Genomic DNA, 19,127 nt, shown 5'->3' with positions numbered 1-19,127 from the left:
CGTCGTCAGCCAACAACGGACATGATGCGTCCCAAAAAATCTTCGCCGTCCGTGCGTAGCTGACGCGTCGTTATTTGTGCAAACCGTCTGCCATACTACACGATTGGGCTGGCGCGTAGTACGAGTACGTCGGCAATTGCGAAGACGAAGACCATGTAGTATTCATTTGCGTGTACGAGGTAGCGGCTTGGCTCATCCCAATGATGCGCAGCAGGGTGTACTAACTAGAATATTTTTTGGTCTTCTACCCGTCGTGCCCGTACTACCTCCTCTTCAAGAGCCAAGGCGAGAGTGAGACGTTGTATGCCACGGTGCTGGAATGCTTCGTCACAACGTTCCTCGTTCACGCAGATGAATCTCGGGCCATTTCAGGCCTTGACGTCACCGGCGGCGCACGTGCTTGGCTACACACTTTTGCTGCTGACGCACGCGACAATTGTGATTGTGATGCTCCTCAACATACGCATTGCGATACTGAACAAGACCATGGGCGCGCACATGACCGAGGCCAAGATCGAGGCGACCGTCGTGTTTCCCGAGTACGTTTTGCACATGAAGAAGACGACGACACCCGACGACGGGAACTGGTCGTTGAACGGCAAGAGCGGCGACGTCTTTTACAGTGTCCTTGAGGAAACACTGCGCTCGATGCGGTACGAGACGAGCAACCAAAAGGTCACTCGAAAAGCCATTGCAAAGAGGAGGTGAGCGAGATCGAGCCAAGGACCTCAAGATACTTGGCGCAGTGCAAGGGCGTCTGGTGTACATGCCGGCATCGACCTTATTGCCGACGACTAATATGTGGATGCGCTGCAGTGCACGATGCTATCATTTGCCTTGAGCCCAATGTGTCGGGACAGGCACCTTGATAGGTGGTCAGGGGCTTGCGTGCGCTCGAGAAAGGCGCCTTCTTCAAAGTGGGGACTTACCTTGCTTGTTAACAGTTCCAGGACTTGGCAAGACTATCCGGATCCGGATAAAGATACGCCGAAGACGACCGTCTGTCATGGCTTAAGGCCACGCCCAGCCACGTGTTCTCGACAGACCTGCGCTATTCATCTAAACTGGTTGCTGCCGTTGCCGTTGGAGAAGGTGGTATCTGGCTCTCTATTGTACTCTTCACGGTCCTACCTCGTCCATACGTGGCATCTCGGATTCGAGCAAAACATGGCTTTAGTGTCCTCTCTCATCCCGCATTGAGGCACGAAACGTTCTCGTGGTAAAGCAAACCCGCAAGTGCAAAATCAAAGTGCAATGTCAACGACGCGTTCATACTTATTTGTTTTTTGTCCAATCGTCACGACCGCTGACAGCCGTGATCTTGGCGTCGAGCATGGCCACCGCGTTGTGCACGTGTTTGCCGCCGCCGTAAATCGCACGCAGAATGATGTCGCGCTCGTGGATGGCGCTCAAGAGACTCTCCTTGTGGGCTTCACGTGCTTCGTTGACGCAACAGGTGGCACAACGGTTGGCAGCGAGGCTCACTTCGCGGTGCTGACGCGTATGCTCGAGTAGCGTGCCAATCTTCTCTTCATCCACGACCGCCTCAAAGTCCTCATCTGTCGTCTCAAACGTCTTGGTCTTCTCCATTCGGAGCACGCACTCGGCAAAGGTCACGCGGGCCTCGTGCTTGGCCTCTTCCAAGTAGTTGCCCATCGTCTTGTTCATCATCGCAATGAGCACGTTGAGGAGCATGACGATCGAGATGGTTGCGTGCGTCAGCAGCAGAAGGTAGCCGAGCATGTACTGGGACGGCGTCCTCAGCGCCTTGAACGGCTCGAGATTGATCTGCGCGAACGTGACGAGGTAAGTGGTCACAAAGCACTGCGGCACGGTCGCGTACGGCGCAAAGACGGGGTCGTTGCCTTGGGTCTTAAAGAGGAGGTAGTACGCGCACGTGTAGCCGCACTGGATCGACCAGAAAAGACAAGGAAACGAAAGACATCGACAATCATGTGCCGCATCATCGGGAGGAGGTACGAGATCGAGCCGAAGACTTCGAGGTACTGGAGACCCATGACCCAAAGCAGCGAGACGGCCGGAATGCCAGCGTACGTGCGCATGTTGGCCGAGAACGGTGCCGTGAACTCGCAGAAGACGTAGATAAGGACGAAGACGAAGGTCGGGAGCTGGATGCGGTTCCAGTACGACTCGAGGTACGGCGACGTGCTCTTGCCGCGTAAAAGATCGATTGCGCTCTTCACAAAGCGGGCCGGGACAACGACGCAGTAGTGGGAGTGCACATGCAGAAAGCCCTTCGTGGCGTCTGGACCATCTTCGTCGGCCGCGAGCTCGCGGATCTCAAAGACGTAAAAGTAGAGCACCGAGAGACCAAGAAAGGTGTTGTTGATGCGGCCAAACATGGTCCAGCTCAGGCGATCGCGGAGCGGCTCGTATGTATACTGGAGACCACCAGTGACACACCCGAGGACGATCACTGCAATGCACGCGCAGTGCACTTTGTTTTCCACGACAAGAAGCGCGTCGCAAAGGCCGCAATGATAAGGAACGAGCATGTTGTGAGCCAGCCAATGAAAAGGTCATTGTACGTCGACTCGGGCGACACGCCGAGTCCCATCGAGAGCGAGAGGACCATCGTGAAGAGGAGGAGCCAGTACATGAGGAGTTGCTCGCAGTACATGCGCAGTCCAAACACCTAACGCATCATGAGGGACTGGGCACGAAGAAGAAGAGAAGACCATACCTGCCACTTGAGGTGAACGGCGACGCGCATGACTGGGTGGTCAAGCAGTTTCTTCTTGCGGGTCATAATGGCTTTGTCCTCAAAGTCTCGTAGCTCCGTGCTGCCGCTGTCATTCGACCCCTGCGTCAACGCTTGGGTCGACTCTTGGCTCGGCTCGTCTTGTCGATCCTTGTGCAGGAGGATATAGGAGGATATAGAGCAGCGTTTTGCGTAGCGGCTCTCGGCGCTCCGTCAAATTCGCCTTGGTTCTTGGATCACGGTTGTAGATAGCTTTCGCCTAATAGTTTAAATGGCAAGTGCGCAGATGATGTCGCACGTACCAAATGCAGGTTGACGAACTTCCGCTTACGGTCCATCTCAAGACACTCGTCCAGAAGAGTCTCTGCCGTCGCGAGGGTGGCGATCCGGCGGTTGTAAAAGTCGCTTGGAGCCTCGTTGGGCCCGCGAGTTTGATCAATCGCGGATACGAGCCTCTGGAGGTACTCGTCGACGCCGAGGTTGGGCATCTGCGCATGTTGGTCGTCCATATCGATGTGCAGCTCCTCAATCGTGCAGCGCTCTGTTGGGCGGTCGCCGTCGATGTCTTCAGGCTGCGGCTCATTGTACCGCGGGCTGGGCTGCTCCTCTAGCATTGCTGGGGTCGATGACCTTGAGTACCCGCGCCATGAAAGCGGCACGTTGGTTCTCGCGGCACAGCTTTCCCAGGCGACAAATTGCGATTGCGAGTTCATGGCTGCGAAATCGAAATAAGCAACGTGGGGATCTCCCTGCATGTGAATGGAGCCGCTGGTGCTGAAAGTGGTCGTCGCTTGCACAACGTTGTAAAGAGTTGCTGCGGCGTGCAGACTGTGCTGGACGGATACCACGTTTGTATTGGCCAATCCGAGTCTCGCATGGCAGGACATGTATAATTAGACCTCTCTTATTGGCTGGTCGATGTTTAGAGCTCCACCATTGGTAGTTGCTGTATGAATGCAACGGACAATCGTTGAGACGTACGACCTCCTCATGTTGGGGTGCTACGACTGTCTCACTTGCCAAATGCTAACGTACGACAAAGAGCCTGATGCGCGTGGCCCAGTACGCGGTTTGATGCCTCGTTTCGACTCTGAATGCGATTGTACCCAACATGCTACTACAGTGTAGTACTGTACAAGCCTTGGTCCTGCAAGCAATCGACCCATATAAGAAGATACTAGTACCATGCAAATACAGAGATTTGGTGGACTTCCTAATGCGCTCGTGAGGCGTGGCCGGTGCGCCAAACGAGGAGCTTTAGTAGTGGTTTCGACTAGGTGTTGTGCGAGGGACAAAGTAGCGCGCTCTTTCTCCCGCGGATCGCGCTTCTACCTCCGCCTGCCTAAATCAAGTTCCTCAACCGAGTGTACACAACGAAGAAAGTCGGGCAATTTTATTTAGCATCGTTTTATCTATTGTAAGAGACGACCCACTTCAACGTCAAGGTAGCGCGCAATCAAGGGTCGTCTCGGAGAGCGTTGTGCGACGCGTCACGCGATGGCACTACAGCGCGACGAGCCTAGTGCCGGACATGCAATCGCCTGCTGAAGCTGCATCATGTTTTACGTGCACATGAGAACACCACCCTCGATAGATTAGTTAACCAAGCCACGAATCACTTGTCCAAGCTAAGACGACTGTACCTCATACGCACATCCCATGCCTTGCTGCCGGACGGTGAGCTTCAGCACGTTGAAGAGCTCTTGGCCGCCGATGTTCGACACACTTCTAGAACGTACTAGTAAACCTTCGTCGGTGGAGTCTTTAGTTGGAATAAAGATTTATTTCAATGCATAGTAAAGTGCATGTAGCAACAACATGCATTGGATTGACGATGTTAGTCGGACTTGAGAAACGACTTCGCCGCCAGGTTATAGGCCTCGATCGCCTCACGCACGACCTCGTCGTGGTTGTTTTCGTGGCGGAGCATCCGCAGCGTGTCTTCGAGGACGTTGAAAAACACATGATCATCTTTGCCCAAGATGCTCGCCCAGTCTTTGGTCTGCGTGCCAAACGTCTTGGCCTTCTCCAAGCGCAGCACGCACTCGGAAAACGTTACCGTCGCCTCGAGCTTGGCTTCTTCAACGTACGCGCCCATGGTTTTGTTCATGATGGCAATGAGCGCGTTGAGCAGCATCACGATGACGATCGTCGCGTGCGTTAGCAGCAGCGTGTAGCCAAGCACATAGGCCGCCGGCGACGTCAGCGCCTGGAACGGCGCCAAGTTGATCTGCGTAAACGTTACAAGGTACGTCGTGACGAAGCTCTCGGGCAGCGAGTTGTACGGCGCGAACGCGGCGTTCTCGCCTTGGCTCTTGAAGAGGAGGTAGTACGCACACGTGTAGCCGCACTGGATCGACCAGTAGAAGACCAAAAAGCTGTACCCATCCGAGAGCATGCGCCGCATCATCGGGAGGAGGTACGAGATCGAGCCAAAGACCTCGAGGTACTGAAGACCCATGATCCAGAGCAGGAGGACTGCCGGAATGCCAGCATAGACGCGCATGTTGACCGAAAATGGTGCCGTAAACTCGCAGAAGACGTAGATGAGGACGAAGAAGAAGGTCGGGAGCTGGATGCGGTTCCAGTACGACTCGAGGTACGGCGTTGGCTTGCGGCCACGCACGACGTCCCACACCGCCAAGCACATGTGGCGCGGGATGTACACGATGTGCCATTGCAGCAGGCCCATTTGCTTGCGCAGCGCATCGTCGTCAACGTCGGCCGCCAGTTCGCGGAGCTCGATCGCGCAAAAATAGAGTGCCGAGACCCCGACAAAGATGTTGTTGACGCGGCCAAACGTCTCCCAGCTGAGCCGCTTCCGGATCGGCTCGTATGCATACTGGAGGCCGCCCATGGTGCACCCAAGGACCGCGATCGCAACGCACGCGCAGAGCAATTTCGCTTCCACGTGAAGAAGCGCGTCGCGAACGCCACAATGATGAGGAACGAGCACGTTGTGAGCCAGCCGATGAGGAGCTCGTGGTAGGTCGACTCGGGGGCGACGCCGAGGCCCATCGAGAGCGAGAGGACCATCGTGAAGAGAAGCAGCCAGTACATGAAGAGGTGCTCGCAGTACATGCGGAAGCCAAACGCCTAAGGGAGTATATGAGATCACAGATGATGTTGCGGCTGCTTCCGTACCTGCCACTTGAGCAAGACCAGCACGCGCATCACAGGGTGCTGTAGCACCTTCTTCTTCTCGTCTTGAATCGCTTCGCGATCAAACCACGACATAGTGTCGGTGGTGTCGTCGTGCAGCAGTTGAAAGAGGAGCGAGTTGTTCACGGGTCGACCCAACATCCATTTGGCCCGCTCCATGTCGTCAATGCACTGAAAGAGCTGCTTGGATTGGTCTCGCAGATCCTGGATGCGCTGCTCCTTTGTCTTCCCCAGCGTAGGTAGAATGCCGCGCTCCACGTCGCTGTTGGGTGTTGGGCACGTGTGCGAGGCGTCAGGCGCGTCCGTGGGGTGGGCCATATTAGTACCGCTCCAGTGTGCCAATGTGCGGGAGACGAAGCAAATGCGAAAATGAATCTTAGTCGCAACTGCTATGATGTGCTGTCGTGCTATCATTTGCACCGAGTTTCGTGGTCGGGACAAGCACCTCGACTGGACTTGTGGTTTGCGCGCGCTCGTTGAGATACGGCAAAGTGGCAGCCAAAAATTGATCCGGATCCGGATAAAGATACGGCAACGTGACGCTGTTTGCACACGGTTGTTTGTACTCGTATACTTCTAGCGTTGATGCATAAAGGTATATACTTATGCGCGCTTTTCAACGTTGGCGCCGAGTTACGCGAGCGCGTCAAGCACGGCGCCATCGTCTTGCTTTACGTTGGCGTCGGCGCGCATCATCTCTTCGTAGAGAATGTCGACCTCGTCCATGTGGAGCTTGCCCCAGTACGCCTCGGATGTCGCGGACGTCGTTGCCTTCTTTAAGTGCAAACGCACTCGGCGAACGTGACGCACGCCGCGAGTTTGGATGTGGGCACCCATGGTTGTCTAAGACGCTGAGCTCGCACTCGGAGTTTACTCAATGAGTCTAAGAAATGATTTAATGTTAGCGTTTGAACTGCGTTTGGCGCTCTGGAATTTGAGCAACTACTCTACCGGTATGCAGATGGCAATGAGAGACGCTGCGTAGAGACAGTCTGGGGAGCGCGTGAGGAAGGAGCTATCAGACTCTCCGTACCGGTGGGCAAAGTCTTTGAAGCACGAGGATGATGCAAATCACGCGTTAAGGAGGCGATATTAGTGTTGGTTCGTGTTGCGCGCTTGGAGCCGGTCGACTTTGGCGCTGAGCGCCGCAATCGCTGCGAGCATCGCGTCGTCGTTCTTACGTTTCTCGCCTTGTTGGTCAGCACGCACGATATTGTCGTACAGATCTTTGTAGCCCAATTGCTGCAAGTTGCCGCGTCTTGTCGTGGACGTCTTGACCTTGCCCATGCGCAGAACGCACTCGGCAAACGTCACGCATGCCTGGGCCTTGTCTTGGGCGAAATGCGCGTCCATCGTCTTGTTCATCATCGCAATGAGGACGCTGAGCAGTATGACGACGACGATCGTCGCGTGCGTGACCAAGAGAAAGTACCCGAGCACGTACGCTGACGGTGAAGCGAGCTGGTCGAACGGCTCGACGTTGATTTGGCCAAAACTGACGAGGTACGTGGTGAGGAAGCTCTTGGGCACGGTTTCGTAGCCTTGAAACATGTCGTTCTTGTCCTTGGTCTTGAGGATCTCGAGGAGCTTCAGCGATGTTGCGCTGCTCGAGGCATTGGCGCTCGGGAAAAAGCAGCCCATGGCACTCGTAAAGTTCGACGAGAATGCTGGCTCGGGCTCGTACGGCTTAAGGTTCCCGCCTTGGCTCTTGAAGAGGAGGTAGTACGCACTTGCGTACGCGCACTGAATCGGAAAGTAGAAGACCAAGTAGAAAAAGACGTCGGCCAGCATGCGCCGCATCATCGGGAGGAGGTACCCGACGGCGGGGAAGACCTCAAGGTACTGGACGCACATGATGAAGAGCAAGAAGAGCATGGGAATGCCAGCATAGACGCGCATGTTGGCCGAAAACGGTGCCGTAAACTCGCAGACGACGTAGACAAGGACGAGGACGAAGGTCGGGAGCTGGACGCGGTTCCAGTACGACTCGAGGTACGGCGATGGTTTGTTGCCTTTGAACAAATTCAGGATCGACGTGAACTTGCTCTGCCCGCGCTTTGTCGCGTCAGCATGGAGCTCGCGGAGCTCAAAGACGCAAAAGTAGAGCGCCGAGAGACCGAGGAGGACGTTGTTAATGCACCCAAACAACTCGACGTTGCCAGCTTTGGGCAGCTTCTGCGACTTGACAAGGTCCAGCAGAGTGTCGTAGTTGATGAGGACGCCCGTAACGACGCCGTACCACAGCGCGAGCGTCAGCCATACGCACGGCCCTTTGTTCTTCCATGTCAAGAAGCGTGTCGCGAGCAATGACAAGAGAAGGAACGGCGTGCAGATGAGCCAGAAGAGAAGAACTTTCTCAAACTTGGGCCCCGTCGCGGTCCCAAGCGAGAGTCCAAGCGACACGGTCAGCGTCAAGAGCAAGAGCAAGTGCGTGAAAAGCTGCTCGCAATAGATGCGAAGACCGAACGCCTACGCGCACCTCCAGCGTTATCCGTGGGAACGTATTCAGAGTGACATACCCGCCACCCAAGGAGCACCACGAGGCGCATCACAGGGAGTTGCAAAATCTCCTTCTTCTTGTCCTTGATCGCGTTGCGGTGAGAGGACGTCAAAACAGAATTAGAGTCCGCGGGCTGGTTGTCGTGCAAGAGCTGGTACAAAGTAGTGTCCCATTTCTCGTAGTGCCAAATCGTGGTGATGATAGCGCCGTTCGTCTAACGAGTTACATGTTGCCGCGTTGATGCGCAATATACACAGTCTATACCTGGAACCATGTCTTCAACCACGCGTCGATATCGTGAGAAGCTCTCTCGAGATTCGTCGCCAAGTTTTCCAGGTCGACGAGCTCCGGCGGCTTGGTCCCCTCGTCGCCTTGCGCGTTCGTGTCCCCGCCGGTGGGGGGTCAGCGTCGCTGCCACCCTGGACATGCCCGAGCAGCGGCTGGTAGCAGTGCGAACAGAAGTTCGCGCTGTTGTTTCTCGCAATCGCTATGGACGTCATCGAGTGCGGCGGTCTGGTTCCGGCGGCACAGCTGTGCAAGGCGTTATACTGCGAGCTCATGGCTGCAAAACCGAAAATGAGCAAAAGGAGCCTGTGTGAGCTGCATGTGGGAGTGGGACTTCTGGTGCTGGTCGTCATCTCGTCTTGCACAACGTTGTGGAGCGTCGCAGGACGTGGCTGGACTGTGCTGAACAGGCTTCGAAGATACCACGTTTGATTTGACCAATCCGAGCCTTGCATTGAGTGATTTCTAAAATCAAAGCACTTGTATTGGCCGGTCGATATTTGAGGCTCATCTATTGGTTGATATTACGCATTGCTGAAATATTCGCCGCATCTTGACAAGTGCTCTTGGCGTTGACTATTAGCTTTCGGCAGCGATAGTACTATCAAGGGTACTTATGCACTCGGTACTACATGACAAATTCTTTAAAAGCGCGATGTACATCGTGCTATGTAGTGCTATTACCTCGCTACGGTACGAAGCGTCCATGAGCGAGGCTGACGCGCCGAGGTGTGCGACAGCACCGATCATTGCGGCCAAAACACTGCGGTGCGTCCGAAGGGCAGTTCGGATTCCCCATCGCCTTTCGCCAGCGCTATCATCCACTTGAATAGAACGGAGGCATAAAACGGTGGTCGTTCAGCTCGCTCGATCATTTGAAGCCTCTCACGACCGTCGATAGCGCACTTGAGGACGACAAAAATAAGGCTTGCCGACCAGGACGCGTACCGTAGTGGATATTTGCCCTTCGAGACCTCGATTAATCCAAAGAAGAGGCCATTGAAAGGGCCAGACTGAAGACTCTTTAGAAGATCCCTCAACAGAAGCTTGCACTATCACGATGACTACGTAGTAGTATAATAGTACTCACTACAACTTTAACGCACACCAGCATCGCTGGAGTGCGCTACTACCGGTACTTGGCCGTCCCAGCCGCGAACGTACCCTCAGAGCGGGCCAACTCTGCAGCCGAGTTTACCTTCCAGGGTCGCGACAACCTGCACGATTGCCTATTCAAGGCGGAGACGTATGTCCGCTCAGTTGTTCAGGCAAGTCGGCGTTCCGTTGTCCAACGACTTCCATGATGCATTCCAGCCTTTGGACAAGACCACAGGTGCGATGATGAGTGACAACGTACGTGTACCGTACATAGTACAGCCGCAAGGTGGTCTCGCCTTTCACCTAGGTTGCGAGAGAAAAGCAGCGACCGACATCCAGTACAGTGTTATGCCCTCATGAGCGGTACATGTTCCTCAAGCGCCGAAATCCATAGTGAAGACGACCAGCTAGTCGCTCGCATTTTGTGCGAAAGACAAACGTCAGAGGAATGGACAAGATCACATTGGCCAGCGTGTGGTCCTACCTACCACTTGAACTACAGACGATGACGCGCATGACGGGTGCTGGAGCACCTTTTCTTGTCTTCAACAAGATCAAACCACGACACGTCGACCTTGATGTCGCGGTGCAATAGCTGAAAAAAGAGACACAGGGCTTTCCAATATCGGGTTGACCTACATCACGTCATCGCAGCCACAAAGTGCAACCTCAACGTGCAAGCTTGAAGTGAACAGACCGAGGGCAATTTTGTGCCAAACGAAGCAAGGGCCCTGTACAGACATCGCCATGCCCAACGTTCATCAACCAAACGACCCATAATCAACCACCGGATCGTTATTAGTGCACAGCTTTTAAGCCTTCTTGGCATGTTTTTGGATGCTTTCGACGGTGGAGCTAATGGTCGCAATCGCACGGAGCACGGCGCTGTCCTCATTCTTCTCGTTGGCGTCGGCGCGCAACAGGTCGTGGAAGAGACGCCCGACCTCCACCGCGTTGCACGTCACGCCGCGCTGCTTGGACGTTGCCGACGTCTTCTCCATACGCAGAACGCACTCGGCAAAGGTCACGCACGCCTCGAGCTTGGCTTCGTCCATGTGGGCACCCATCGTCTTGTTCAGCATCGCAATGAGCACGTTGAGGAGCATCACAATCACGATCGTCGCGTGCGTCAGCACGAGAAAGTAGCCGAGCACGGACGACGCCGTCGTCCCGAGCTGTTCGAACGGCTCCATATTGATCTGCGCAAACGTCACGAGGTACGTGGTGAGGAAGCTCTTGGGCACGCTTTCGTAGCCTTTGAACATTTCGTTCGGGTCCTTATTCTTGAGGATCGCGAGGAGAGCAAATGTAGCCTCGGTCTCGTTGTTGGTACCGGGAAAGACTGAGCCAAGGGACTGGCTAAACTTGTCGAAAAATGTTTGGTCGGGCTCATACGGCTTGAGGTAGTAGCCTTGGCTCTTGAAGAGGAGGTAGTACGCACATGTGTACGCGCACTGGATCGGAAAGTAGAAGGCCAAGTAGCGAAAGACGTCGGCCAGCATGCGGCGCATCATCGGGAGGAGGTACCCGACGGCGGGGATGACCTCAAGGTACGAGACGCTCATGACCCAGACCAAAAAAAGCGCGGGAATGCCAGCGTAGACGCGCATGGTGGCCGAGAAGGGTGCCGTAAACTCGCAGACGACGTAGATGAGGATAAGGAAGAAGGTGGGGAGCTGGATGCGGTTCCAGTACGACTCGAGGTACGGCGTTGGCTTGCCGCCCTTGAGCAACGCGAAGGTCGACGTGAGCATGTACCTCAGAGCACGGAGACCGCGATGGACGAAGCCGCGAGGTTCGTCGTCGTCGAGCATGTCAGCGGCAAACTCGCGCGACTCAAAGACACAAAAGTAGAGAGCCGAGAGACCGAGCAGTGCATTGTTGAGCGCGACAAAGCGCTCGCTGAACCGGCCCTTTTTGTCCTCGCCGTCCATCGTCGTGTTGATCGTCGCCGTCGAAATGCAGAGCGGCTGGACGTCGTCGTACTTTAGTAGAAGTCCGGTGATCGTGCCGCCCCCGACGATGAGCACGATGCAGGCGCAGACCGCCTTGTACTTCCACGTCACGAAGCGCGCCACGAGAAGCGACACCAAAAAATGGACATGCAGACAAGCCACCCGATGAGCACTTGATCGAGCTCGGCGCTGGTCGCGGTATCGATGCCAAATCCAATGACGAGGGAGACAGTGAACGTGAGGAGGAGGAGGCCGTGCATGAGAAGCTGTTCGCAATACATGCGCAGCCCAAAGGCCTACATCGATGTCAGGACAGGCTCTGGCGTCACGGAAAGGATGGCATCAGCCGTACCCGCCACTTGAGAAGCACGATAAGGCGCATCACGACGTGCCGCAGCAGCCGCTTCTTTGCGTTCTCGATCGCATCCAGATCCCACGGCAATAAATTGTCGGACGAGTCTTGATGTAGCAGCTTGAAGAGCATCGAGTCGCGTACCTGGGCCGCGAACGCGGTGGCCGCCTAATCATGTGCTGATTCAACCTAACGAACGTTATTGGACTCTCTACCTGCGAGACATCGGCCTTCCAGTCGTCCAAAGTGGACGCGATGCTCTCAAGCTGCTGTAGCTTTTGCATCCGCTCCTGCTGCCGTTTCGTGTGGCGGACCGTCGACCGGTTCGTGTCATCGTCGTCGCCACGTCGTCTCCCGGACGGCGACTGCTCGTGCTGTTCGTCACCGTCCGAGTGGTCGCTTCGCGGCGTCCGCGAGACCCTGTACGTCGTCGACGGCTCGCTCGGCGTCATCTCGAGCACGACGCCAACCGTGTCTTGGTGGCGGTAGCAAGGGTGCGTCGCGCCGTCGGCTGCGTCCGAGATGTAGTGCATGGCAGTCCGTGAATCCGAAAGTGAATCAACTCGTCGCACTCGAGGACGTTTTTGCGGTAGAAGGGATCTGAACTTTGCACGACGTTGTGGAGGCGCGTGGCATTGGATCCTGCAAAGCTGAAGATACGGGTAACTGCATTCCATACAACCAGCTACTGTCTTTACCATTGACGTGCGTGGCATGTCGTGTGGCACTAGAATCGCACAAACAACGACGACCATGGACGGCGATGCTCTGCCACGCGCAACGATCTTCTTCCGCCGAGCTCAAGAGCGAGCGACTCGACTCTGCGCGCGGGTGGTGTCAATGAGGCTCACGCGTACAGTACGCTGCACTAGCATGTGGTCGTGTGATATGGGTGCCGCAATCATGTGCAAACCAAAACAGGTGGTGCGCTACACCAGCTGTTGCAACGGACGGCTGTGCCCAGTGACAACAAGCGTCCACGGTCGCGTCGCCACCTGCCTCGTTCCTCAACCGAGTGCACACGACCAAGTGCATTCTTGGTTATATAGTCTCCATTGATCTTGTTCAAGAGACTGTACGAACGATAAACGTCCAACGGCCAAGCCGTTTTTGGACAGTCCAAAAAACAGGTCCAGACACATGATATCTCGCCGACTCCCATCGGCAACAGCAGTATACCTCCATCGTTGGGAGCCCAACCAGCCTTGCTTGGAGGCCTGCAAGGCGATCGCGTGCCATAAATGGACTTGCTGCCAACTTTCCCTTTGGCTCCTCTTACCGACGTTGCGCGCCAAGGGCCCTCGTTTCGCACCCACGTCTTGACCCAAGGGGCCAGTAAACGTCGAAGGATCGAGGAGATGTACAGTAGCCAAGATTGCTAGCATGTGGTACCTTTCAAGCGAACAGTTCGGACGTCTCTTCCGAGCCTTTTCCGAGCCAACAACGTTGTGCAATGAGTCAATCCGGACGCGATCCCACTTGCCGTTTATCATTTTGAGTTAAGCATCATGCGCAACAGCTCCAACGACGCCAATACGCATTTCAGCAACCGGCGCCGTGACGAGATCGGTGTCACGGTCGAGACGGCGCCGGACGAGAGAGACCGGACATCGCTCCAACAAGAAGCCGCCAAGGCACAACAGCCAAGGCACAACAGCTCCGCCAGCTCGAAAAGCTTACCGCCCAACTCGATGCGTGGCGAGAAGAAGACGACTGGGTATCGATCGAGCCAACTTGCACTGACGTGTTATATCTCGGACTCGATCGGAATAGATCGGCAAAGCCTTGCGCACCAAGGTGCGGGACTCGATGCTGTTTTCGCTGCTGCACAACGACGACACGTTCGCCGGCATGGCCGAGTGGGACCGCGATGCGATCGAATACGAGAAGAAGAAGCTGGTGCAGCGCCCCGTCATGCGCCTTCTCGTGCTTCTCAAGTGGCGGGTTTGATCCATTTCCGCTGCACGCCAACAACAAAGCTGTATAATACGTAGGCGTTTGGGCTTCGCAAGTATACCGAGCAGATTCTCGTGCACTTGCTTCTCCTCTTGGCGCTCACGGTGTCGCTCACGTGCTCCCTCCTGACCTTCCAGAAGATCGAATCCCAAAAGGACGCCGAAGCGGCCTTCATTCAAGTCGTGTCCTTCTGGCTTGTTGGCATCACGGTGCTGCCTTTGTCGCTGCTCGTCACGCGCTTCATGACGTGGCACAACAAAAAGGTGTGCGGCTACGTGATTCTTGTGCTTGCCTTGTGCGGCGCGTTCTTCAGCCTGGATGCCGAAAGAGTCGTCCTGAGCTTCAACACCCTCGTCCCATTGGACACGTTTCTCATCAAGTCGAGCAACATCGTCCTCAGTCTCTGCGCCGTCTACTTTTGCATCTTCGAGCTCCGCGAGCTCGCGGCCGACTGCCCCGTCGGCGACTCGCTCCTGTGCCGGTGCTTTTTCCATCTCCCGAGCCACGTTGTCACGTCGATCTTCAAGCTCGTCTTCGCCAAGACGTCGTCGCCGTACCTCGAGTCGTACTGGAACCGCATCCAGCTGCCGCTCTTCGTGCTCGTCCTCGTCTACGCCGTCTGCGAGCTGACGTCCCCGTTCCCAGAAGACACGCTTGTTTACGCTGGCATCCCCACGATCTTTTTGCTCTGCCTCATGTGCGTCCAGTACCTCGAAGCCTTTCGCGATGTCGGGTACCTCCTTCCGATGATGCGCCGCATGCTTACCGACGTCTTCCGCTACTTGGCGTTCTATCTCCCGATCCAGTGCGGCTACGCTTGCGCGTACTACCTCCTCTTCAAGAGCCAAGGCGAGAACCTCAAGCCGTACAAGGCTCATTTCTTGTATACGGGAGGCTTCATCAGCTCGCTCAGTGTGATCTTTCCGAGCGCCAATGTCACGTCCGAGGCTACATTGGCTCTCCTCGAGGTCCTCAAGACCAAGGACAAGAACGACATCTTCCAAGGCTACGAAACCGTGCCCAAGAGTTTTGTCACCACGTACCTTGTGACGTTTGCGCAGATCAACATGGAGCCGTTCGACCAGCTCGCGTCGCCAGCCGCGTACGTGCTCGGGTACCTTCTCTTGGTCACGCACGCGACGATCGTGATTGTGATGCTCCTCAACGTGCTCATTGCGATGATGGACAAGACGATGGGTGCGCACATGGACGAAGCCAAGCTCGAGGCGTGCGTGACCTTTGCCGAGTGCGTTCTGCGTATGGAGAAGACGACGACGTCGACATCCGAGGCGTACTGGGGCAGCCTCGACATGGACATGGTCGACATCCTCTACGAAGAGCTCATGCACGCCGACGACAACGAAAAACGGGAGAGTGGCGCGGTGCTTGACGCGCTCGCGTCACTTGGCACCAACGTCGACGACCTCCAGAAGCGTGTCTAACTGTACCGTCATAAAAAGCATGACATCCATTTCTATCATTGATATAGTGCAGTTGTCGTTGGAACCGAAACAATAACGTGTCGATTGTTCATTTCGCATCGACTACGCGAGCCAGTCACCGACCGGCGTGCGCCATCGACAGCTTGCACGGCACCGCTTTCGACCAACATGCGCATCCACACGGGGATTGCGACCGTCGTCTTGCTCTGCGTGTCCAGCATATTGAAGTCTTTGGCTCGATCTCGTACCTCCTTCCGACGATGCGCCGCAGGATGGCCGATGTGTACGGCTTTTTCGAGTTTTACTGGTCGATCTAGTACGTACATGTGTGCGTACGACCTCCTCTTCAAGGCGAGACCCTCAACCCGTACAACTCGCTGCCCGAAAGCTATAATATCAACGTACCTCCCCGTCTTTGCGCTGATCAATCTCGAGTCATTCAAAGCCTTCGAGTCGCCGGCTGCCTACGTGCTCGGGTGCTTACTACTCTTGGTCACGCAATCTCAAATGGCAATCTCAAAGGGCAATCTCAAAGGGCAATACAGCTCTTTCGAAAACCCAGTCGAGTTAAATCTAATAGTCTCATAGCACGAAACGGCCCGCACACACGTCTGCAGCACCAGCAGACGCTGCTGAAAAAGCCAGCCACGAAGCCATCGGCTACGGTGGCGGCTCTCGACCAGCTTGACATGTCGATCGCGCTCGACGCGCCTGCTCTCGTGCCCGTGCTTGCGCCTCTGCCCATGCCCATCGCAACGCGGGGTCGAACTTGTGGGCAAAGCTGATGACGCCTGGCGGTGGGCGCAGGTGGAGCACGCCAGGAGCGCCGTGGCCTGCTCCAGCGAGAGCCAGGACCAGGAAAGCCGGGACCAGGAACGCCACCTCGAGCTCTTCTGTACTGATCACCGGCGACAGCACCTCTATCCGCACACCGGCGACTCGGCCGATCTGACCAATTAGAGACTCTCTCAACTCGCTCGACGCTCTTGAAACAACAGGGCACTTCTCGGGACGGCGTTGAGCTTCAAAATATGGGTATTTCGCGCCTGCAAGGAGTCGAAACGGATTTTTCAAGCTCCGCGAAACCAACATCTGGTCGGCAGAGCCTAGCATTTTAGTTTCCGATCTCCGCTAAGTAGCCCGCCACGTCTCACCCGAGGTGAAGCGGTAATGCAGGCCTCGCACCTTTTGAGCGAAGAAGCCATGTGAAAATCGATGTTGCCCGCTTAAACCACATCGAAGAAATCAACGTATCGCGCCTGATTGAAGACGTCGCCGACGCGGGCGTGGAGGAATTCGAGGTTGCTGCCGGTGACATGGCCCGCGTTGCGGAAGCGACACATGCGTTCGAGGAGCGTTTCAATCTTCTCGTTGACCGTGTCAGTTGGTACGTCGCCCTTGATAATGACCGCCTTCAAGTCGTCTTTTGTCGTCCCAAACGTCTTGGTCTTCTCCATTCGGAGCACGCACTCGGCAAAGGTCACGCGGGCCTCGTGCTTGGCCTCTTCCAAGTAGTTGCCCATCGTCTTGTTCATCATCGCAATGAGCACGTTGAGCAGCATGACGATCGAGATGGTTGCGTGCGTCAGCAGCAGAAGGTAGCCGAGGATGTACTGGACGGGCGACGTGAGCGCCTTGAACGGCTCGAGATTGATCTGCGCAAACGTGACGAGGTACGTGGTCACAAAGCACTGCGGCACGGTCGCGTACGGCGCAAAGACGGGGTCGTTGCCTTGGCTCTTGAAGAGGAGGTAGTACGCACACGTGTAGCCGCACTGGATCGACCAGAAAAAGACCAAAAACTGACCACGTCCGTGAGCATGCGCCGCATCATCGGGAGGAGGTACGAGATGTTGCTAAAGACCTCGAGGTTCTGGACGCACATGACCCAGAGCAAGAAGAGCGCGGGGATACTTGCAAACGTCCGCATGTCGTCAGTGAGCGGCACTGTCAACTCACAGACGGCGCAGACGAAGACGGCAAAGAAGGTCGGGAACTGGATGCGGTTCCAGTACGACTCGAGGTACGGCGACGTGCTCTTGCCGCGGAGCAAGTCGATCGCGCATTTGATGCCATGGATCGGGGCGTGGATGCAGTAGTGGTGGAGCATACGTCCAAGGACTCTTGAGTGCTCCAATGCCCACGTCCAAGAACTCTCGAGCGCTTCCATGCACGACGAAGTGTGATTTTCTTCGAGCTCGCGCCCACGGGTGCTTCCGGTCGACGGGTTGAGCGAGGTATTGGACCCATGGGTACCTGTGGCGGACTGGTTGGACGAGATACTGGTCTGGCCATTCGAGCGGCGTTTGGTCGCCTTGACCGAGTCGGGATCGTCAATGTCGGCCGCGAGCTCGCGGATCTCAAAGACGCAAAAGTAGATGGCGCAGAGACTGAGCAAGATGTTGTTGAGGCGTCCAAACGACGTCCAGCTCAATCGCTCTTGAAGTGGCTCGTACACATACTGGAGGCCACCGCCGACACCAGCGAGGACGACTGCCAACGTGCACGCCCACGGCTTCTTGTTCTTCCATGTCAAGAAGCGCGTTGCAACGACCCCAATGAGGAGGAGCGAGCAGGCCGTGAGCCAGCCAATGAAAAGGTCGTCGTACGTCGGCTCGGGCAGGACGCCAAGGCCGATCGAGACCGACGTGGTCATCGTGACGAGGAGGAGCCAAAACATGAGGCGTTGTTCGCAGTACATGCGCAAGCCAAACGCCTACTCAAGCGATGAGTTGGTTGCATGCGGCGCAACATTGAAAAACTACCCGCCACTTGAGTGTGATGACGACGCGCATCACCGGGTGGTCGAGGAGCTTCTTCTTGCGGGTCTTGATGTCGTTCATCTCAAACTTGCCGAGTGCAACGTCCGTTGCCTGGTTCACTTCGGCGCCGCTCGGTTGCGTCTTGGGCGGGTCGTACCGGTCAGCGTGGAGAAGGAGGTAGAGCGGCGTTTTGCGCAGAGACTCCTTGCGTTCGCTAAAGCCCTTTTCGCCTTCTTGCTCGTACATGTACAGGTAGATGTCTTCGACCTACGTCATAGCATGCATGACGCCTTCTCGTCCCAGCAGAGGGCAAGGCACCTTTTTCACACGCTCCGAGCGCGTACCCTTCGTCAAGCACTCGTCGAACTGCTTGCCCACTGCCCTGAGACTTTCGATGCGGTCGTCGTATACTTCCTTTGGCGTATCGTCCAACTTGCGCGTTGGCTCGAGCGCGCGTGCCAGCGCCGTGAGGTGGTGACCGTCGTGAACGCTTGGTGCATCGGAGGTCCCAGCGTCCACATTGTTGGTTGCTTCAACCATCGTGTGGCGTGCGGATCTCGATGGCTGGTGGCGGTGGTACGGAGGGCCGTCGTCCATGGTGCGGTCGTTGAGCCAAAAGAATTGTGAGCGACGACCTGCAAGCCAACACGTCGCCGTCCAGTTTCCACGGCACGAAGCGCGATCAGTTCAACAAATGGAACAAATCGTAAACGGGATCGTGTCGCCAGCTCCTTGAATCGATGGAGCCTTGCAGCACTCTGGAGTGTTTAGGTTTGTAATCGGTCAAGTACAATTTCTAGGTCCCACCATCAACGATTGCACCATGGCGCACGGACGTTGATGAACCTCGAGGAGCGAGGTCCTTACGCAACCAGTACGTCGACACATTTGCC

At 55.9% G+C, this 19,127-nt stretch overlaps 8 protein-coding genes across 8 annotated transcripts; 2 read left to right on the top strand and 6 right to left on the bottom strand.

The window, feature by feature from the left end:
• Positions 1-351: 351 nt before the first annotated feature.
• On the top strand, positions 352-708 carry SPRG_05567 (hypothetical protein; the record flags this gene model as incomplete). Its single annotated transcript, XM_012344284.1, has 1 exon — positions 352-708. The coding sequence occupies one exon, from the start codon at positions 352-354 to the stop codon at positions 706-708; it is 357 nt and encodes a 118-aa protein (XP_012199674.1).
• Positions 709-1,275: 567 nt separating this feature from the next.
• SPRG_05566 (hypothetical protein) lies at positions 1,276-3,336 on the bottom strand (the record flags this gene model as incomplete). Its single annotated transcript, XM_012344283.1, has 5 exons — positions 1,276-1,908; positions 1,950-2,370; positions 2,460-2,656; positions 2,705-2,872; positions 3,025-3,336. The coding sequence occupies 5 exons, from the start codon at positions 3,334-3,336 to the stop codon at positions 1,276-1,278; spliced, it is 1,731 nt and encodes a 576-aa protein (XP_012199673.1).
• A 1,223-nt stretch (positions 3,337-4,559) lies between these two features.
• On the bottom strand, positions 4,560-6,202 carry SPRG_05565 (hypothetical protein; the record flags this gene model as incomplete). Its single annotated transcript, XM_012344282.1, has 3 exons — positions 4,560-5,532; positions 5,595-5,818; positions 5,867-6,202. The coding sequence occupies 3 exons, from the start codon at positions 6,200-6,202 to the stop codon at positions 4,560-4,562; spliced, it is 1,533 nt and encodes a 510-aa protein (XP_012199672.1).
• Positions 6,203-6,517: 315 nt separating this feature from the next.
• Positions 6,518-6,721, bottom strand: SPRG_05564 (hypothetical protein; the record flags this gene model as incomplete). Its single annotated transcript, XM_012344281.1, has 2 exons — positions 6,518-6,631; positions 6,686-6,721. 2 exons carry the CDS (start codon positions 6,719-6,721, stop codon positions 6,518-6,520), a joined length of 150 nt encoding a protein of 49 aa, XP_012199671.1.
• A 255-nt stretch (positions 6,722-6,976) lies between these two features.
• Positions 6,977-8,433, bottom strand: SPRG_05563 (hypothetical protein; the record flags this gene model as incomplete). Its single annotated transcript, XM_012344280.1, has 2 exons — positions 6,977-8,353; positions 8,404-8,433. 2 exons carry the CDS (start codon positions 8,431-8,433, stop codon positions 6,977-6,979), a joined length of 1,407 nt encoding a protein of 468 aa, XP_012199670.1.
• A 2,146-nt stretch (positions 8,434-10,579) lies between these two features.
• Positions 10,580-12,621, bottom strand: SPRG_05562 (hypothetical protein; the record flags this gene model as incomplete). Its single annotated transcript, XM_012344279.1, has 4 exons — positions 12,290-12,621; positions 12,075-12,242; positions 11,878-12,018; positions 10,580-11,821 (listed from the first exon to the last, which is right to left on the bottom strand). The coding sequence occupies exons 1-4, from the start codon at positions 12,605-12,607 to the stop codon at positions 10,580-10,582; spliced, it is 1,869 nt and encodes a 622-aa protein (XP_012199669.1). The 5' UTR covers positions 12,608-12,621.
• Positions 12,622-13,582: 961 nt separating this feature from the next.
• Positions 13,583-15,496, top strand: SPRG_05561 (hypothetical protein; the record flags this gene model as incomplete). Its single annotated transcript, XM_012344278.1, has 3 exons — positions 13,583-13,820; positions 13,858-14,018; positions 14,069-15,496. The coding sequence occupies 3 exons, from the start codon at positions 13,583-13,585 to the stop codon at positions 15,470-15,472; spliced, it is 1,803 nt and encodes a 600-aa protein (XP_012199668.1). The 3' UTR covers positions 15,473-15,496.
• Positions 15,497-16,698: 1,202 nt separating this feature from the next.
• On the bottom strand, positions 16,699-18,774 carry SPRG_05560 (hypothetical protein; the record flags this gene model as incomplete). The annotated part of the gene is made up of 4 exons (XM_012344277.1): positions 16,699-17,247; positions 17,280-18,188; positions 18,238-18,501; positions 18,553-18,774. The coding sequence occupies 4 exons, from the start codon at positions 18,772-18,774 to the stop codon at positions 16,699-16,701; spliced, it is 1,944 nt and encodes a 647-aa protein (XP_012199667.1).
• Positions 18,775-19,127: the final 353 nt, after the last annotated feature.

Source organism: Saprolegnia parasitica, assembly GCF_000151545.1.
Source record: "Saprolegnia parasitica CBS 223.65 unplaced genomic scaffold supercont2.17, whole genome shotgun sequence".
Taxonomy (NCBI): domain Eukaryota; phylum Oomycota; class Saprolegniomycetes; order Saprolegniales; family Saprolegniaceae; genus Saprolegnia; species Saprolegnia parasitica.
The sequence above is the reverse complement of the archived record's forward strand: the minus strand, read 5'-3'. Positions and strand labels throughout refer to the sequence as shown.